The 22,341-nt window shown below is 38.1% G+C and overlaps 1 protein-coding gene across 1 annotated transcript in view; it reads right to left on the bottom strand.

Moving 5' to 3' along the window:
* LOC131031562 (uncharacterized) overlaps positions 1-22,341 on the bottom strand; it is a 99,497-nt gene that overhangs the window by 35,661 nt on the left and 41,495 nt on the right. The window contains exons 6-8 of the mRNA XM_057962714.2: positions 16,503-16,582; positions 3,904-3,988; positions 3,651-3,782 (exon numbers count right to left, since the gene is read on the bottom strand). Coding sequence (XP_057818697.1) covers positions 3,651-3,782; positions 3,904-3,988; positions 16,503-16,582 — 297 coding nt within the window. The remainder of the gene's footprint in view (positions 1-3,650; positions 3,783-3,903; positions 3,989-16,502; positions 16,583-22,341) is intronic.

Here is a 22,341-nt window from a genome sequence, read left to right as displayed (position 1 = left end):
GGGCCCGGGTCTAGTAGAGAGAGAAATCTCTCACGATTCCAAATCTACAAAATTTTCGAATTTTGATAAGAGATGGTGTCTAAAAATGGAAATTTTAATTTTTTTCTCGAGGGGATTTCTTGCTTTTCCTTCCATTCCCGACCCTTGGATTTTCATGCCTTAGACAATTTTTTGAGTTTTCAAACCTGAGCATGAAATTCATTTCGTATGGTGGAATTCATCATTTCCAAGCCTTGGAAGAATTTTTAATTTTTCTGACTGGGCATAGAATTTTGACTTTGATGGAGGAAATTCATTCTGTCCATGCTCTCAATGGATACCTCTGTTTGGTGCCCTCCTAACACTTTGGGCGCTATTCTGCATTAAGGGAGGAATTCATGATTTTTAACATTTTCCTTCATCACCTCCCTTTGGTGCCTTCTTCTTTCCTAGGGCGCTACTTCCGTTTGGTCAAGGAATTCAATGATTTCCAAATTTTCCTTGCTACCTTACTTTTGGTGCCCTCCATAGACCTAGGGCGGATTTTTGCCTAAGTCAAGGAATTCTTAATTTTCAACATTCTCCATGCTCTACCCATTTTGGCGCCCTTCCTGAGGAGTAGGGCAGAATTTTACTAAGGCCAAGGAATTCACAATTTTCAAAGTTTTCCATGAGTAATCAAGTTTAGCGCCTTGTCTCATCCTTGGGCACCATTTTGCATTGGTGGAGGGAATTTTAAAGTTTTCTATGAATTCCAAGGCACCCTTACTTTGGCGCCTTCCTCCAACCTAGGGCGCATTGTAGCCTTTGTCAAGGAATCTCGGAATTTTCACTCTCCTTGTTGACTAGGTTTTGGTGCTTTGACTAATGCTTGGGCGCAATTTGCAAGTGGAGGAGGAATTTCACTTTCTTCATGCTTTCCATGCTACCCCCCACTTTAGCGCCCTACTCAAGATTAGGGCTGAATTTTCATGGTGAGGAGGAATTTGGTAATTTGAAAGTTTTCCATGCATCCTTCATTTTGGCGCCCTACCTGGGAGTAGGGAGCAATTTTGCCTTAGCCATGGAATTTTGCATTTTCCATGTTATCCATGGAAACTCTATTTTGGCACCTTGTGACTTTCTAAGGCAGATTTTCAACATCGCCATGGATTCCTCAATATTTTGGATTTTCCTCAGGATTTCCTTGACTCCTCCAATTTGATCATTTCCAGATGAACCGCTATTTGAAGTGGAACTGAAGAAATCTTGCCAAACTTAGAACATTTTGAGCATTCCACTTCAAGAATGGATGCCAACACTTAGCCATTTTTGACTGATTTTGTCTTCTTTTTGACTTTCTGGAATTAGAATAGTCGTGAATACTTGATCTTCATCGCCTGCCTTTATGGTCCTGTTACAACAAACTTTCCAAAAATAGAAACTTTTCAAAATGCTAGCGTTAGACCCCAAAACAGGATGCAGGATGACTTACTATAAATAGAAACTTACTAAAAATAGTAAGCTTGATTTTTGGCAAAATGAAGACATTCCGAGACTCAATAAAATCCCTAAAAAATAGGAACTTTCTAAAAGTAGAAAGTTGCTCCAATTTCGCTCAAATTTTACTGGGAGGTTCCTTGAAGGGTCCCAATTCCAATTCTATGCTCAGTCTTTCCAAAACCCTAACAGAAACCCCTAAAATCTAGGACTAAAGGCAGAAACCCTAAAACTAACAAAACGAGCCCTAGACTTCACCAAAATCACTCAAACGAAAAGCAAACTTAATAAATTTGACCCCCGAACACCTACAAAGCCAAGAGACTGACAAGACCGCCACCAAAAGACCCCAAAAACCAAAACAAAAGACCAAGAGGACCTAAAAGTAGGGGGTCCCCATCCGAGATGGGGTGATGTGTGACTAGGTCACAACAATTGGCTAAGAGATGATAAATATTTGATTCTTGTAAATTCTTGTTACTGTTGGGAAAGATCTTAATAATTATTCCTAGAACGAGCAACTTAGTGTATAATCCATAGGCAGGATTAGGCTATGAGAAAATGTGATCCGAACAGCCACTCTAAACCTATTGCCAACATCAATACCACAACCAATCTCCTATAGAATCTTTCATCGATTGCCCCACCGATATTTCTGTTGTCACATGATGAGGCAGATACTAGGTATTTCATCTACTGCCCTCTCACCTTGTACTATGGGGTTCCCACCTGGGGAATTATATCTGTAACCAATAGAAATTAATGGCTGACCTGTGAATGAGAAATTGTTCATCTGCCATAATGGATCCCGTGTGATATTCGTCACTAATAATTTATGTACATAAATAGATTGAGTTAGAGAAGAGAATCATTCTATCATATGACTTATGGGTTTTAAACAACACTCATTCATAAGCAATAAAATATGAAGAGACAAATCTTCAAACCCTTTCCATGATGGTTCCATTGCCTTTTATAAACCAACTACATCCATACACATTGTACAATTCAACTAACTTGACTAAGTTCATCTGGAAAGAGTTTGGAACAAATTGTAATGATGAGATCCCTTGATCAAATGCATTTCAATTAATTCAGCTAAGAGGAGATTAAGTGCAAGTTCTCCTAAGGAGAAATCAAACTAAACAACCAATTGTGAGTTCTCATGTTTTTTATTACTGGATGTTCCAATTGCTGTTATTATTTGATTGTATGGATATAGTGACTTGGCTGTACCCACAAGTTACTGATTGGCAATGAATGTCAAATGCCACCTAATCTGCAATAGATTTAGTGATGATCAAACTCTACTCCACAGCTTGACAGGTGTGATAGAGGCCTTCATAAATCATATCCCCTTACAAATGAGTATGTAGCAGCATCATGTTAGCAAAGTATTAACAAGTGTGCTATGCTTTAAAAAAATTCTTTGTGAAGAAACAACACTGCATCGTGTCTTGAAAAATATATAGTGTTATGGCTCTCTTTGAAATTTGAACGGACTTTTCTTCACCCCAATCCCTCAAAAGTTCAATGCATCATTCTAACAGTTCCAGTCTTCTGGTAACACATTATGTATTAACACTATAAATCTGGTCCAAATTATGTAGCGGCGAATATTTAGGAGATACATATATTTCTCTAAAAATTTCATGGTCGGAGGAAGCTAACAGTATATCAAGTAGTAAGCATAAATTTATGAAATGGTTGGAAGGTATAAGAATAATGAAGGAAAGAAAGAATGTATATTAATTTCTACAAGTGGCAAAAGTAAGTTAATAGGACTCCAAAAAATATGCTCAATTACAAACGGGAAGTACTAGGTTTAAAAATCCCCAGGTTATGAAAAGTAATGCACTAAATATTAAAGAGACGTAAACAAAACATAAGGGGTCTAAACTAAAGATAATCTTATTCTAGTCATACTTCTAAATACAAATTGACTCTGTATAAGAGGAAACAACTTATAGTTCTGAATAATAACCCTGATGATCCAATTGACAAATCCAATCTGAGAAAATCCAGTGCTGCTCAGATAATTTTATGGTAAATATGCAAAAACAAGAAAAATTTCATGCAAAACTCCAAAGACTTTCAAATGCCCGCTGAAGAAACCACTATTATAATGCTTCTATAAATTTAAACAAGGCAAACATTGGCCGCATGTGCCTGTTTAGCATTTTATGATGTACCTTTATTTCATCCACTCCTCTTGAACCCAACCTGTGATCTACATCACATAGCAACCTACAAATCAAATCTTTCGCTTCAGGTGATACTCGAGGTTCTTCAGGAAATTTCAAGCATGTCTTCCAGCAAAGGATCTGTTTCACAGTAAGATATCCAAGCCATACAGTGAGGCAATTCAAACATTTCATTTTTCTGAATAGTTAAAGGGGAGAAAAATAACAGCCAAATTATAACCATCCTATAGTTTTTTATTACCTTTCTACATGTAATTTTGGGGTCATCAGAACAGAAAGGAGGGCAGCCAACAAGCATCTCATACATGATTGCACCTAAGGACCACCTGGAAAATAATCAATCAATGTAATAAATGATAGGAGCATAGCTGTGCCTTATTCAAATAACCATGAGTAAAATAGTGACTTGCAACCAGTTTTCTACTAATCTTTGAAGTAAAACTGCAGAAAAGAACACAAATGTGTAAAGCCATTAGAGAAAAAAACTTTCTGCTTTCCCCGGAAACCTGTAAGTATATAGACCCAAAAATCAAGAGCAATTCTGTCACCATGTCATTATATGTACAAGGACCCAATTCATATGATAAAAAAAAAATAGCTGAGGCTCTTGTCAATAAAACAGATTTAAACCAAAGATTCTGAGATTTCAGATTACAGATATCAACGTCATAAATAAATGAGAGTTGCACACGAGAGTAGACAGCAGGTTTACATGCCCTGTTGCTCAAATCAATCCAGGTGAAGGGACAGTGGCTCAAATCACTCAAGGTGAAGGGACACTATGTCATAGTTCAGATTAAACAGACGTTGTTAACTTGAGTTTTAATAAATAAGACTACATATATAATGACAATCTCTTTAACACACTTGTAAAATTATCTCTCAAATATGTGCAGATGCATTCTTGCAACCAGGCTTTCTAGCACTGCTGTATTTATCCAATATCATAACTTGAAAAAATGGATTGATTCGTTAAAAAATGAAAAACAAGATAGAGAATTTAAAATGAAGGGCACTCTAAAAGATTACAGCTCAGTTAATATACATTAACAAATATCATCTTCAAGTGGAGTAAAATGCAAGATTTCAGTAGCCACCAAATGAATTAATCTCCATGCTCCCTTTCTTTTCAGAGCTGATTCTCCCCACCTTTTTTGCTTACCTTTTCAAGTTGTAGCCTACTCCCTCTGCCCTGCCGCCCCTGGTCCTACCTGGTTTCACTCCTGGTTAACCTATGCTTTTGTTTTAGGCTATTCCCACTATCCTATTTTCATTCGTTCATATTTCAGTTTTGAATATTACTGCCATTACCATCTGTTAATATTATCTTCTGCTCCTTGTTAATTCTTCACCACTCTTAGCCCTATATTTTAAATTTATTTTTTAATAGTGTTTCTTTTTATTCTAAACATTGATTTTATTAGTTTTGTTTCTTGTTAATTGGTCGACATTTATTACTGTAGTTCCACATTGGGCTTCAATCCCAAAACTTCTAAAATTTTAGTTTTAATTCTTGATTTGTAACTCTATTTTAAATTTTAGTTCTCTTCTATTATTTTGGTCCATTGGCTGACCTGCCTATCGCACTAGGCAGCTTAGGGCTTACTTATTGAACTAACCTAGCAATCCTTGTATCTTTTATCATTTGTTTCTCATCCTAATGATGTAATGTAGTGTGATCCAAAACATTGATGCAAAAATGAAACACATGTTTTCCAGTGTTCCACAGAGTTTTGGAATGGGTGGATGTGGCGGCCATGGACCTAGCTTTGGGGATGGCAGGTGGCAATGCATATATATAAAAATAAAACCAAAAAGAGGATCTAAGGGTGGAAACTCTTGCAGGGTCACGATGCATTTGGGGGCAGAAGCCCAAACAAAGTCAAGGGGCATTGCCCCTCACACAGTCCCTGTCACGGTATAGAGTAGGTCAAGGGTTGGAACCCCTGCCACCAAACCCATGTTAAGGCCTTTGAAACCACAGACTTTCACAGGGACATCAAAGTTAATGGGAAAGAAGGGATATTCCTACTATGTTTGAGGAAATTATTGATTTTATGGACAATGATTTAGGAGTACGTTGCTCTTCCATTCTCCTAATGAGATTAAATTTCAAAAGAATGCGAATAACCAAAGCCCTATTAACCTTGGCACTTGCATCAAAGGGCCCCAGAGTGAAAAGGCTTATGTTGTGATTTCTACAATGTGAAACATCAATGAGAAAATAAGAATTTGGAATCTTCTAAACCAAAAGATATGCAAGAGAGGAAAAATGCTCAACAATTGGCTTTAGTAAGCCTTAAAGCCAGGGATGAGCTTGAAAAGACTAAATATAACAAGTCCCCCCAAATGTTGCTAGAACCAAAGATCAATCCCATAGAGGAGGAACATTGTACAGTTTTTACTCTAAACTCTAAGAGACAAAAAGTCATTTTGTAAACCCACTCTTTTCAGAGAAGCATCTGGAAATTGCTAAAGCCAAATGCATTCCCCTAATTGAGGAAAGAAGAAAAGAAAATGAAATGGTCAAGAGTCCAATGGGTAAAATATCAGTAAGATTAGTAAAGAGGAAAAGTTGCCTAAATGTTTTGATAAATTGTACAAGAATCAGAAGCCTGTGATCTCCCCCACCAGTCATAAGTGATAATTGATTGTTTAGCTTGAATATCAGAGGGTTAGAGACTCTTGAAAGAAATATATATTCTTAGAGTTGTATGTGACAAGAAGCCTAATATGGATTTTCTATCTGCAAGTGCAAGAAACTAAGGTTGTGGGATTTCAGCTAGGAAATGTTCTAAACAAAGAAACGGGACTCGGACTCGGCTCGGACTTGGCAAGGCCGAATCGTCTCGGGACTCGAGACTCTGAGTCAAAACTCGGTTGGACTCGGCAAAGTGAAAAACTCAAGAAATTTAGAGATTTTTAAAGATTTAAAACTTGTTTTATGCACCCTTTATTAAATACACCTTAAAGACACAATAAGATCATCAAATAGAAGCTAATTTGATTACATACACAAGTATACATCAATCACATAAGCATAAACGCAAATTGTAGCTGAAGGAAATAACAAACATAGATATATAAATATTGTCAAATGTATACAATATTACAAAACTCATGGAATAAAAAAATCCATGTCATCATATGATCAAATGAGATGCAAATTCTTCCTTTCCAACTCTTGATGCACCAAATGAAAGTATATGTTGTTATATGGAATTGGAGCCTAATCAGACTCGGAGGTTAAAATTTCCCTACTTTTATCGGCGCAATTTCACCCCTAATTTTATGACGGGGGTTTGGGAGCAACGCCCCCAAGTTGGGGTCAAGGGGCAACACCCCTTGCGGGGTCCAGGGGCAGCGCCCCTGGCACGCTCCCTGTCACGATACAGGGCGGGGCTGAGGGGCAGCGCCTCGCGAGGCCAAAAGACTTTTATTATTTTATATAGGCGTCGGGTGTTATTTTTCTATTGTTTCTCCTCACAACTCACCTTTAACCTCCTATTTTGCCAAATGAATGAAATGAACTTCACTTTTAGGCTCAAAGCATAATATAAACCAAAAAAAATCAATTCAAAACATATTAGAAGTTGTGTTTTTTTTTAACTTAAAGTTACATGCTGTCGGCCGAGTTTGGGAGTCTGGACTCACCAAACTCGGCGATTTTGGGTGATTTTTTGACCCAGACTCGACAAGCATGACTCGACTCGGAAATCGCCCAAACTCGACAATTCTGGGCGATCCCCGTTTCTCTGGTTCTAAAACTTGTTTGGAGAAACTCAAAATTCTTCTCTAATCACATATTAAATGAAAAGGTGGGGCTGCCATCTTAATTGAGTCCAAGTGGACTCTTTTCATGGCTGATAGCAATTTCTCTCCTAATAGGTTGGTCTGGGTCATAATTGAGAAGAATGACGATAAGTTTGGATTATGATCCCAATGATTATAGAGATATGTGTTCTCTGTAAAATTGGATAGCTCGGTCCCTTCCAAAGGTAATAAGAAAAAGAACACATATCTCTATAATCCAAACAAAACAAAGAAAAGAAAGGTCTCTTTGATATTGAAAGTATTAAGTCTGATGATCTTAATGAAATGAAAGATTTTTTTCAAAAAAATTATCAAAATCTTTTCTCTTTTGAGGATAATGTGCACAATGTTGACACTAGAGAGTTCTGCAAGAAAGTTATTCTGAAAAAGGTTGGTGGCAAAGATGCTAAAGAGATCAATAAAGAACTTTCAAAAGATGAAATCATCAAAACCATATATTATTTTAGTAATGGTATGTTCCATTAGTATTGATGGTCTCCCCGTTGAATTTAATAAAGCTAATTAATAATGAGTGGATTGAAAAGGATCTTTTGGAAATTTATGAAAAAGAAATTGTTAAGGGTTCTCTATGGTGTGATATTAATAGAGGGTTGTTAAATTATTTCCTAAAAAAGGTGATAGAGCTCTTATCAAGAACTGGAGACCTCTCACTCTTCAAAACGTCTCTTACAAAATTCTAACCTCTATATAGTAAGCTGGCTAAATTTTTCAATAAAGTTGTCTTAGTTACTCAAACAAGGTTAAGCTTGCAATATGAACTTGAACCAAATGTAATTGCAAATCTGAAATCAAAGATTAACCCTTAATGTATGTGATTGCGAAATCAAAAATAGACAAAGAAAAACATAAACTATATAACACCAAAAATACGTGCAAAAACCATTTAAGAAAAAATTCCACCACAAAAAGAGAGGAAAGTATATTATTAATCCAATGAAGATTACAACAAGAATACACTTCACTGTAGACCTCTGTAAAATCTGACAAAACCCTGTTACTGCACAACTAAACAAAACTTGATGAAAGCACTAGCTCAAAGCCTAAATTTATAGAAACTCTTGGGAGTGAATACCACTAAGGTATCACCAAACAACAGGTAGAAAAACCATCTTGGAAAACCCACGGCAACCTCATAAAATAGCATCTTACAGATGCTTCTTATAGCTATCATATGGCATCTAGCCAATTTGGGCGCCCATGGACTAAGACAATAGTTGGTCATAAATGCTTGTCATAGGGACTCATAATGACTTGTCATAACTATCATACATGCACTTACAACTCCTGACAAGTGTCCAAGCACCTCAAAATAGGAGATTCCAAGGGGGACGCCTAGCTATTTTGTCATTTTCCCATAAGACAAACGGTAACTGTAACTTTGCCTTTACATGAGTTCTTTCCCCATCGTTGGTAAAACAGTTTCACCTCTTATGGTTAAATTACAATTAACATTAAGAGAACAAATAATTAAAGGATTTACTAGGTTGATGGCACCTAAATACTAACAATTAAAACATAGTTACTAGCTATATAGGAATGAATTGGGCAAATTATATTAGGCAGAATGTCAGTATGTTGCTTTTGAACTTCGAGAAAGGTTATGATAGGGTTGAGTGTGAAAGATCCTTGATGGATCCCCTTGCTGATCTGCTGTAGATTTTAAATTAATAAACTATATTTTCCTGTGTTTCCTTTGATGGTTTTAGAGAACAGACAAAAGTTGCAGAAGGTTTGTTTATTTTTGTGTTTTTGATAGTTTTTCAGCAAGTAATAATTGAAGAACAAGTACATGAAAAGAGTACTGGAAATAAATGTTCATACACAGCCAAACCAGAATCGTACCAAGCAGATTTCTGATTTATTTAAATCAAATAATTGTCTAGATAGTGATTCCAAACAATTCCAGGAAGATTACAATAAGCAATGAGTCCAACCTGAATGAAGAGTGAATACTGAAATCAAGAAGGAAGCTGCGACAAATATCCAAAGCTCTTACATAGCTCCACGTGGGAAGAGAAATGGCTGCAAAGTACAGCCGTACCGCTGTTAGGTGATGCCAAGCTAGAAGCCCCAATCTCCACGCTGAACCCTAACTCTCTTCACTGAATCCTCCAGAAAAGATGTCATACCAACTCTAAGGCACTGAAAACTAAATGCAAGAACCAAATAACCACTGTGCTGGGGGCTACGTCCCAGACAGGCAAGACCCTGGGGTTTTCGTCCCAAATGCTGAATCGCTCTCCAAAGCAAATTCTCCAAATCAAAGATGAAATGTGTAAAAGATCCTTGATAATTAGGTTACCATCTCCTTATAACTCCTTCCCTCTAGCTCGAACCCTAAAAGTGTATGAAAAGTGCGCTTAGGCTTATAAAGTCTTATTTCTCATTTTTAGTCGCCAAGTATAGAGAAAACGCCACTTTTTTAATATAAAAGAATTTCGTTCATCAAAAGGGTCCCTGACAAATGGGAAACATTTAGAAAAGTTCAAGACCTTTCCAACGAGCTATAACACATGGGCATATGCATCCAGATGAAGCCAAAAACCCCTTATTACTCCAAAATGGCTATAAACATAGCCTTATTTAATTAATTAAACGCTAACTTAGGAAATATTTAAATATATTAAAAATATGACCCAAATAACTGCAGAAGGCTCAAATGACTCCAAAAGTCTGAAACGGAACCTGTCACCTGTCTGTGACTGATGTCGGAAATCATGGATCAACTGGCAGTCTCATCCCTAAAATCTAGGGATGCTCCTAGAAACTAGGAAACACACCCAAATCTCCTAAAACTGAAACCAAGGAATGGTCTCATTGAACCCCAACCCTGGACGTTGTCACAACCTCCTAAAAAGTAGGAACTGCCTCCTAAAATGTAGGAACTCCTCCAAACTGGTCTACTACTGCCAGAAACACCAAATCCAAACACTGAATATCCTGACTGAGTCTCTATCCACCATTGCCAACCTACAAGACTCCATAATAGGCTAACTCACGTCTCTGCTAGACAGAGCTAAAGAGGGGACATGACAGAGTGGCCCTTCGTGATTGTTGTCATGGAAGCAATTAGTTTACCTAATGTATTTTGCAAATGAGTTAAAATCCTTTTCAAGGATGCTTCTACTAAAATTGATATAAATGGGTCCTTAGCTAATCCATTTTCACTACAAAGGCCTATCAAACGAGGCTGTCCTCTTGTTTCAGCCTTGTTTATTATTGCTCATAATGCACTGCATTATATTTTGAGGAGTGATTTAATTAAACCTCCTATTAGAGTTATTTGCTTACTTGATAATAATAAGATTCTCAATGTTCAAATTGCTAATGATATTGCTCTTTTCGTTGAGATGAGTGAAGAAAACTTGAACAATCTTATTGATAGGCTCAATTTGTTTTGTAAAGCCACAAGTGCAAAGATCTCTGAAAGTAAGTCTATTATTTTGAGTTGGAAAGAATCCCCTCCTAAGTGGCTGAAAGGCAAAAATTGACAATGGAGAAGACCTAAACAAATTGTTAGGTACCTTGGTATCCCTTTCCTTATAGACCCCTCAATAAAATAGATGTGGGAATGGATGTTCAAGAAAATTAAAAACAAAAATATTAAATGGTAGTCCTATCTTCTGTCCTTGGCAAGCAAAGTTCAAAGTTTGTCAAAAAGTTCTTACTTACTAGTGTTGGGTCCAAAAATTGTTGCTCACACAAAAAATGTTGCTCACACTTCTAGAGGGATCAATCCATTTCAAGGGAAAGGGCATTCTTGAAGAGTGGATATATCAACTCATCAACAAAGAGAGTGATGATAGGCCAATTGTTGAGAGTGAATAATATTTCCTTAACTTCGATTTGAGTTGGACCTAAGAGGGTATTCCTAAAGGTATCCGTAATAAAGAGTAATTACAACCACATATAGACACAATTGAACTTGCAATAGTATCCAATGTATTAGAATGATATTGTTTATTATTAATTAATGGTCATCTATGTAAAATATGTAAATTATGTAGATAAGATCGTTTCTTCGATCTTCTTCAGTTTCTTCTTAGAAACTTGCTAATTTTGTAATCTTGTAAATTCTTTATATTGAAGTGTTTTGCTTCTTGTTAATACATTCAATTTTTTTACCAATTACTTTTGTAATACAATGCACACCTAGCACCCAAAGTTGTCATAAGACCAAGGAATAACCTACGGCAACATATAGCCTCAATCAAGCCGATGAAATATAGAAGACATAATTCTCTAAGGACAAAAGTATTGAAGCTTACTGGAGATGTTTCCCTTGGAATAATACTAAATCAGGAAGTGCACACTAACTAATTTCCTATTCCTAAACTAAGAGTTAAAAATGTTTTTCATTTTAAGTGCATCGCAAATAATTATCTCTGGGACTTGTGCCTTGTATTGGGTTACAGAGTCACAATTTACCAAAACAAACAACACAGAGTGATAATAAAAGAGATTAATATCAACAACCAAACATGTTTAGTAATCCTTCTTCAAGCTCCAGAAATCCATATGCAATATAATACTGACCATTACAAATGCAATGACTTAGAATGCTATGACATTTGTCAAATTTGTATTACAATCACACCAGCAAATGTGGTGAGAAAAAACACAAGGCTAGAATGCTGTCATAATTTGTCACTTAGAAGTTTCCCAGATGATCTATGTAATGCCCCCATCTAATGTTAAACCCCATGCCCATCTATTCCCATTGGGTCTTGAGAGATTGATGAGTGTTGATCATTAAATGCAAGTAGATGTGGGCGGTGACAAAACTTTCGAAAATTAATATGTTAGCCGATTCAATATTTGGACTTTAGCATGTTGCATTGATTCAAAAATTCAATGATCAATAGTATAATATGGAGAAAGCCAACAAGGTTGTGGAATTTAATCTTGCACTTACAATGTCCTTAAAAAGGCATTAAATGATAATAAACTAAAATTAATTTAAAGTTTAGTCTTAATAAAAGTCAAAGGGAATATGAAAGGTTATGACTACTGGAGAAAAAAGGCATATAAGGAAATCCAAAAAGGAAAATGAAGGATAGTCATTGAATACATTCCATATCTGAATTATTACTCCTTGTGGGGCATGGATCGTGGTTCAACAACTAAGGACAAAAACCCTCTAAGTTAGAACCCTCTACTTTCCATTGTTGAGTTAGTGGACAAAAACCCTCTAAGTTAGAACCCTCTACTTTCCATTGTTGAGTTAGTGGACAAAAACCCCTGATTCAAGCAAACATTTGAGACATTTCAGTGAAAATAGATCACTGCAAAATTGGGACAATTAGCAGCAGATACAAAAGATAAGTTCCCTTTTTTCTAAAATATATTATAAATATTATATTTGAATTCAAAAAAAAGGGTGAAACTATAGTTTCTGAAGTTGATGTCGTATTTATAATTAATTGTGTTGCTATAATTGTGAGTAGATTTTATTATTTAAATTTTAAAGAAAAATAAGGAAGATTTAAAAGGGACATTACAATCTACAAACGACCAAGGAAACATTCAGTTACATATATCTACTACACATTAGCTACCTATTTGTGTTTCGCAAAGTGTCTCACTCAACAAGGAACTGGAATTAGAAGATTTGGAACCCTAGAAGGTGCTCAATGCTTGCAGCTACATGGAAATGGAGAACCAACTAACCATTTTTCTATGAAATGAACTCATATTTATAGCACTTTGTTTGATTGTTGTATCCTTATGGGAATTTGACTAGGAATTGGATCTCATTAATGTGGCATGTGAAACAAGTCAAAATCACTTGAAATCTGCTAAAACGGCAACATGTAGCTAGCATGAAAACCATCTGCATTAAGAACTCAACCATGAAATTAATGTTGGTGTGGCATTCTTCATCATCCACTATTGATTTTGAACTTGGATTCATGTCCTTGAGATAAACAAGTTTTTCTATGCAAGAAAAAAACCAATCTAGTAGTTGAAAGAGTCAAATTGGGCATACAAGTGCAAGGGACCATATGGAAGAAATGTGAAAGTCTAATGAGGAACTGAAGTTGAGAAAATGAGATGCAGGATTTCCTTGCGAAATAGAACATTGGAGCTAGATATTTGAAATGAAGTCAAAAAGCACCTTGAAATCCCATTAAACAGGTGAAAGCAGTGGATGAAAAGCTTAGGAGAAAATGCAAGAAAAGTATGCTAAAATTCCACACAAGAAGCAATGAAAGGCAAAAGGCATGATGAGCATTTTATGGGAATTCAAAGTGAAAGTGGATGTTGGAACACGATATTGGAATAGGGATCCAGATGTTCAGATGTGCAAACGAATCTCACAAAGGGAAATGAAAGGAAATGTGAGAAATGGAAGTAGGGAAGGACTAGAGGTCAAGATAAGAGACAAATGGTTGGATCCCTATCGAATTCCCACAAACGAAAAAAAATAGAAAGGGAAACAGAAAGAATGAAGGAAGCAATAGGCCCTGTGGAACTTTTAAGCGGAATAGGACACTAGAACCAAACACTAAGACTAACAAGAAATGTTTAGATGTCCACCAAAAGTTTGCGGCTTTGTAGAAGCACCAAAAACACCCATATTAAAATTTTGTTGGATTCTGACTACTTCCAACATATGATAAGGATATGAAGGATGCCAAAGACCAATACCTATGAAAATTTTGACCCAAGGGGGCTCATTCGAAGTCTTTTCGGATAATTCATGTGTGATGGGAAAAATGAGTTCTAGATGCACAAAGGGAATAGGACTCAAGAAAAATTTACGTCGTCAAATTGAGTCCCAACACTTGGCTATTTACTATTTAGTAGTTATCAAATAGATAAAATTAAAAAAAAGGAATAGGGATTTTTTGGGGTCTAAAGAGAAAGGTAGTAAGAAAAGGCATCCCATCAGTTGGTCCTAGTGTTGTCTTCTAAAAAAAATGGGGGGTCTAGGACTTAGGATCTTAAGTTACAGGGAATTTTTCTTGCAATAAAGTGGATTCTCAAAGCATTTGATGGAAAGAAATTATGGAATGTTCTTGTTGGAAACAATATTGCTATCTCAAGGCCTAAAAAAGGTGAAAACTAGTCAGCTTTGCATCTTAATGACCTGCTTTTTTGTAAATTTTCTATCAAACCATTTGGGTCAGATATTTTTAGCTACATTTGGAGGGCTTGGGAAACTGTCAAACACCTCATTAAGAACAAGGAGGCCTTCTCAAATAAAAGTGTTTTCACCATTGGGACAACAAACCTCTTGCACATACCTAGTGATGCCCCATTAAACGATGGGCTTCCAAAGCATCTCTAATTTTAAAGATATTTTTACTAATGGAAAAGTTAAGGAATGGGGCACCTTGCAACTTGAATTTAATATCTCCGATTAAAAAAAAAGGTCATATATTGTTCTGAAGAAAGCCTTCTATGACATTAAGTTTTCAATTTCATTAAGAAGTTGAACGCCAAGATTTTGGAGAACCTTAATTGAAAGGATGGTTCTGTGATCAACAAAATGAATACAAAGAAACAATATATCCCGCCTGTTTATATGAAGGAAGTTATATACAAACTATATGAAAACTCAGGTCTTGATTGGTCCTAGGTAAATTGGTACCATGTATTAAAGAATATTTGGACTTGTGTGGTTGAGCCTAAGAAAGCTTGTTTTAGATAGTTGCTTACCTTTAAAGCTTGCAATTAAGGTGGAGTTGTCCTCTCTAGGTATCCCTATCAGAACTTCTAGTTTATACAATAGTTCTGAAACTAATGAGCATCTTTTCTTTGATTATAATTATGGTTCCTAGCTCTGATCTTTATTAGGAGATTGTTTAGGTTGGTATGTCAGTGATGGGTTTACTTGGCATGACATTCTTTTTAGTCATGTTAAAATCATTTTAAAAGAGCTCTGCATCATAACTTTTGGTTTTTTCTAATGAAATACTATGGCATATCTGAAAGTTGGAAATGAAGAGGTCTTCCAAGGTAAAAGAAGATGCCTTACCAAATCACAATGTGAGCTCACCCTTCTTGGTATTAAGATGCAGGTTTCTATGATCTTGCAATACCAGAAGGCAGGCTTGTGCTTTTGTTGGTCGGACTCGCCCTTTATAAAAAAAGATGTGAAAAGAGCATATTTCTGGCCTCAAGACAGAAGCAATTTGAACAAGAAAAAGCTGGATATGCAAAGGGATTATATGAAGAAGCACAACATTAGTATGCTGAAAAACTCGGAAAGTTAATTCTACAAAAAGTGTCAAGTTTGAACCAGTTGTCAAAGATATGGATCCTGAAGACTCAGCTGATCTGGTGATTGGCACTTTTGACTGGTATCAGTACAGCAGTAATAAAAAATGTTGCGGGGAGTAGTTATGAGCTCTCATGTGTTACTCTTCTACTGTGATTTTGACCTCTTTTTTTCTGCTATTGGTGCTGCCAGTTTCTATTGACAGCAGCTGCTGGACAATTTGTTTTTATAGTTTTTGACTATGTTGTGCTGAACTTGTGCCTGATGGTGTTTCTAGGGTGATGTTTTCACCTCGTATTGTACCTACTTTTGTTAACTATCTCTAATATTAAAAAAAATAAAGAGGCATGTGCTGTGCCTGAACACTTTGGAATCAGCAGAAATGTTGTACAGATCAATTCTCAACCAAATTATGTTGTTAAGAAGCTCACTACTGAATCAACAACATAGGAATTAAAGGTGTGTTACAAATATGTGTATCAACTATCAAGCATAGCTTGAGAAAACTATAGACCAAACTAAGTGCATCTACCATATGCCATCAATGAGATGTAGAACAAACAAGTATTTTTTATCTTACCACAGCCATTAAAACTTTCATGGCAATGAACAATGAAAACAGTCTAAACCTACAACTACAAACACTCTAGGCTGGAAATTCTCAATCTGAATTCTCCACTCTAAAAGGCAAGTAACAAACAAGAAAGCATCAGATAATATCAGTTGTGGAACAAAACGCAAAGCATTTTAAGATTTATATTTTGTCAAAATGTACTTACCAATCACACTCCATGCCATAGCCCTTCTTTACCAAAACTTCAGGTGCCATATAATCAGGTGTGCCAACAGTCGAATAAGCCTTTAAGACAATATCAAAGAAATTTATTAAATATGATTGTGAGATCCACATAAACAAATATATCTAGTGATTATTGATTTATGATTTAAAAAATAAATAAAACATATAAAACCAGAAAATCTCTTTTCAGGTTTAGTATTTACCGAAATTTAAAAAAACCATTATGTCATGTATTTTACACATTAAAAGCTAACATGAAACTCATTATAAATTATCTAGTCAAGTGGAATCCTGAGTGTGCTCTTATTTGGAATCTCAAATTCTCCTCCCCTTGTAACCACAACTGCATAAGGCTTCTTTCACAAAAATATAACCTTCTTGCATCATCATTAGAATTGGCTTTTTCAAGAAACGCATTAATTCTTTATGTTTATATTTATGAGAAAAAGTACATACATTGGTTTATTACATATGTTACATAACGGATTAATCATAGCTGCTGACTTTTTCAAGAAACGCATTAATTCTTTAAGTTTATATATATGAGAAAAAGTACATACATTGGTTTATTACATATGTTACATAATGGATTAGTCATAGCTGCTGAATTGGCACTGACTACTCAATCTAGTAATATAAGCACATGCTTTCCAAAATAAAGCAAAGTTACCTACTCCCATTTTGGCAAAGGCAGGGACACATGAAACATAAAAAAGAAGATGCCTAAAAGTACCATCTAAAATCCTAGAAATGATATTTAGATAAGAAAATAACATAGTGGCATGCAAAGTGGGGCCAAAGTGCGGGACATGTCTCCACAGAATATTGAAAGACTCGAGTGACACAAATTTATCTTCCTACATTCAACATTTGCTAAATTTCCAAGAACGTCTACTGTAGAAACTGTTGTTAATTCCAACAAACAGTTTTAGATAAAAATAAACTTTAGGAGAAATCCTTACACAATTGCAGGAAAATTTAAAAAAAAAAGTTAAAACTCTTGATACCTAATAAATTCGGTGAAGGAAGCAATTATTACCCACATTAGATACCTTTACCTATAAAAAAGCACATTAGGAAAAATCCTATGATTAGAAGAATACCACCTTAACTGGGGTATTGTCACTATTAGAATATATTCAGTCAGCTATTTTTAGTCGTTCTATTAATGGTCATTTAGTTTATTTAGTATTTATTTATTTATTTTTATTAGAAAACGTAGTTAGCTTTTTAGCTTCGGTTAAACGGTTTGTTCTTTTTAGAACACTGTCATGTAAATCTCTATATATACGTTGTATATTCATGAATAAAATCATCAAATTATTTTTTCATGGTATCAGAGCTTAGAATTTTTGAAGGGTTTTTGTGAGTGAGGTTTTTGAGGGTTTCTAGGCGAGTTAATTTTCTACTCAAGGAGAAGATTGCGAGCTAGGGTTTTGTGCAATCCTGGTCGTGATTTATTTTTAAAGTTATTTCTAGGTTGCATTTCTTTTTTGGCCGCGTTTTTTCATGCTCTTCATCCGCGCAGCCTTTTCTGTGCTTTTTGGCGCAATTTTTTTACTCGGGTGGTGATTTTATCCGATAGGGTTTTCGCGGGCTATGTTGTCGGGAATAATCATTATGTTATGTTGTTATGTTTGTGTTGTCGTCGGTAATAATGTGTTACGGCGGTCAGTTAGTTAGCCGACGGGTAGGTAGTTGGAGTCGCGACGGTTGTGTCGCACCCCTTCGGCTGTCATATATTGTACCATCTCCGGGTGTTGGAGGACATGTAATGTTGACGACAGATTATAATATGAACATCTTTTGACATTAATGGCAAGCTTATTCTGGCACTTCTTTTGTATTTGCATTGTGCATTGCTGTTCAGTTTCTGTATTCTTCCTGTTTACCCAGTGAGGTAAACATTTGGCGCCGTTGCCGACACGAATTCGGGAACAGGAGACACGGATGGCGCACAGACACAATGGGCCTACCCGTTGGTGAGGTGAACCCGGAGGTCGACGATGCCCAAACGGAACTCTACGTAGGAGAAGACATCGCGATGAGAGAATTTTCAATTCTACTCCAAGTAGCCATTCAGACCTACGTGCGACGAGAGGCGGCGGAGGCGGAAGTCCCACTAAGTGCCGTGTGGACAGCGTTGGAAGTGAGTCCGGAGGTAAATCGGTTGATGAACCATCTCCCCCGATTGCTAGCACAAGCATCGTTGGCACAACAAGCTCGCGTGGAGGAAATTGCCCGGGAGGAGCGACGCCAAGAAATTTTGCAGCAGTACGAGGAACGGGAAGCAGAACGAGATGGCGCCAGGTCAGGGGCATTTGAACCGTGAGCCATACGGGACGGAATAAAGAACACTTATTGTAATAATTATGTCATATTGTTGGCATAAACTTGTCTTCCACATTATGAATGAATAAAAGTGTTCTACTTTTTATGTCATTAAGTATATAGAAAGCGGTCTGGGAATTAATGCCCAATACACTGAATAAAGACAAAAATAAGCAACAATATATAGATGAACGTGCAATAGCCCAACGTGCCTTGATCCTTGAACAGCAAGCGGAAAGGCGACAGAGGTATAAGCGAAGAGAAGAGGAACGCTCCGAAGGGGACGGTGAGGCCAGCGGCCACCCACGGAGTCGGGAGGAGTTACTTGCGGAAACCCGCCGTAGGATAGAGTGTACCAAAACTCAGTTGAGGGATTTGAGGGACTTGTCACACACACCAGAGGCTAGGAAAACTCCAAGGAGTGGGGAGGAGGCAGAAGAGGGAGAAGACACCGGGGCTGCCAGGAGTGTCGGAGGGACACCGGGGCACGGCGGTCAAGCACCCCTTATAGGATCTGACCCATCCGGAGTAGGACAAGAGCCACCAGTAGTAAAAAGGCAAGGTATGGCACAAAAACAAAAACTTCCAAAGTTCCATGGGGATGGGAAAGAAGACCCTGTCCGCCACTGTCGCACTTGTGAAACAATTTGGGGAGCGAATGGTGTTACCGATGAGGACGAGTGGGTAACACAGTTTCCCGCAACCCTGAGGGGCGTAGCCATCGATTGGTTTTCGGATACAGATAAGGCTAAAATTAGCACATGGGCAGACTTGAAGAAGGAATTTCAAGCAGAGTTTCGTCTCCTAAGAGATGATAATGAGATCGTAGCCGAAATCTACGGCACGAAACAGAGAAAGGACGAGACTGTTCGAACCTACAGCCGGCGGCTCAAAGAGCTGCTAGGAAAGATGGAGAACCAACCGGCAGACGGACTGAAAAAACGGTGGTTCGTGGAAGGTCTAAAGAAATCCCTTAGACGAAAAATGAAGATAGTACCTCCCTCTTCATACTCCGACGCCTATAACAGGGCAATGGATTTAGAAAGTGAACAGAAGACGTCCAAGAAGAAGAAAAATAAATCCTCATCGGAGGATGATTCCTCTTCTGACAAAAGTGATAGCAGTGATGACGACTCTAATCGGAAGGTACGGGCTCTCCAGAAAGATATGGAGCGAATGATGAGAGAGATAAAGGCAACCAAAGGAAGCACAAGCAAAGGCGACGAAGGGGATTTATGGTGCACGGACTGCCGTACCAACGGACACACCAAGGGGTCTTGTCCGAAAAAAGCATTTTGCGATATTTGCCAGATTGCCGGACACCTTACCAAGGAGTGTCCGTACAATATGAGGACCCGTAACCAACAGGTTCTCTTTACAGAACCATCTGCGTCAGCCGGCACGTCCCAGCCTGCGAGCAACAACGCCTCGTCTGGCGGCTACCGAAACAACAGGCGAGGAAGAGGCAACAATAACAATAACGGAAGCCGTATCCAGTATGACGCCAAGGGCCGGCCAATTATCCAATGTAGGGCCTGTAATCAGTGGGGGCACTTCGCCCGTGATTGCACGAAGGAAGCCACCCCTCAGCACCTCTGCCGTTGGTGTGGGCCAGGCGACCATGAGGACGCAAATTGCCCGCAGGCAGGGGTTAATCTCCTCAACATTGAGAAGGCTAAGAAGACTGGTGAGAAAGAAGTACTGGCGATCACCCGCGCCCAGACGAAAAAAGCCACTTATCCCGACCCCCGTACGGAGAAGGAGCGATTATGGGAGGCAAAGGCCAATATTGAACGTGAGATGACGATCGAACGACGGGACAACGAGGTCGCGAGTACATCATTCCGTACGGAAGCGGAAAATAACATCATTGAGCAAATCTTGCAGATAGAGGTGCCGATAAAGGTAAAAGACCTTCTAGACTCTATGCCACAATTGAGGACTGCCATCATCACCAATGTGCAAAGCACCGCATCGTCGAGTGCACCACAGGTAGGGGTTCCCGCCACCGCTACGAAGAGTACACCACAGGTGGAGGTTTCCGTCAGCCCTTCGACTGACCCGATGTTACTAGCCGTGAGCAGTGGTAGACACCCAGCTGTGGTAGAAATGCGTATTCGTGGGACCATTTTGAAGGACACCATTGTGGACGGAGGATCTGGGGTGAATGTACTACCAGAAGAAACATGGAAGCGGCTGGGGAAGCCCACCCTGTGGCCACCCACATTCAACCTGGTGGGAGCGGACCAACACGGCATTAAGCCACTCGGCCTGTTGATGGCCCAGCAAGTGACAATTGGTACGCAACCATTCTTGTTAGATTTCGTGGTTATTCCCTCGAAGAAGAAAGGCTATGACGCCATCCTGGGGAGAGTGTGGTTGATCAACGCAAGGGTAAAGGGTAAACCACAACTGGAAGAAAAATACACTTTCCATGGAGAAGGGAGGGCGAAAATATACCATTGACCTACACACCCAAAATGTCGGCGAAGAGCTCGCCTCTTCCGACTCGGAGGACTCTAATAAAGGGGAAGGGGGTCCCGATGAAAGTAAGGGCAAGAACGCAATGGAGCCGAACAGTGAAGGGGTGCTAGAATTGGAGGGATGTTCTGAAGATGAGGTATGCTCGACTAACGGGCTCTTCCACTGGCAAATGGAGGATTACGAAATGTTCCAAAGCTACAGGCTCGAAGTAGAGGAACCAGAGCAACCAACAGAGGTGTACCTGCCGGAATACAAAGAATATTGGAAGGGAGACGCCCCAAACCCTGGCAACGTAAATAATCCGAAGAGTGTCGGCACCGATTGGAACCCTGTGTGGAAGGCCGCAACCTTCAAAATCTTTATTATCCTTCTTCTTCTTATGTACGGGAAGGAGGTCGTGGTCCCTGTAGAATTTGTGGTTCCAGGTCTTTCAATGACCAGTGAAAATAGATTGGCCACCAACTTTCCTCAGGAACCTCAGGATCTGCATCGAGATGAGTTTGTTCCAAATATCCCAAGTGATGTTGTTCCTCTTGTTGCAAATGTTGGTACTTCTACTCTCTGGCCTAATTAGTGGGCCATGACCATTGGTGATCTTCATGATGATAAATTGATTGAGGGTAGATCAGCTAGAGGTAAGAGCAAGCAAAAAACAGTTAATTTTGCTCTTATGGCCAACATTCACAGTATTTATGAGCCTCAGACATATTCAGAGGCTAAAGGTGTACCTGAGTGGGAACAGGCTATGGCAGTTGAATATAATAGTCTTCTAAAGAACAGAACTTGGGTCTTGTCTGATCTTCCACCATGGAAGAAGCCCATTTATTACAAAAGGGTGTATAAGGTCAAGTATAAGGCTGATGGAGCCTTTGATAAGTACAAGACTCTGTTAGTAGCAAAAGGGTTTTCACCGAAGGAGGGCATTGACTTTGAGGAAATATTTTGTAATGTCCCCACTTTGAAATAGAATTTAATAATAAATGGTAATAATAAAATTAAAACAT

Source organism: Cryptomeria japonica, chromosome 8 (genome assembly GCF_030272615.1).
Source record: "Cryptomeria japonica chromosome 8, Sugi_1.0, whole genome shotgun sequence".
NCBI lineage: Eukaryota > Viridiplantae > Streptophyta > Pinopsida > Cupressales > Cupressaceae > Cryptomeria > Cryptomeria japonica.
Note: the sequence above shows the minus strand (reverse complement) of the source record. Positions and strands in the feature narration are given on the sequence as shown.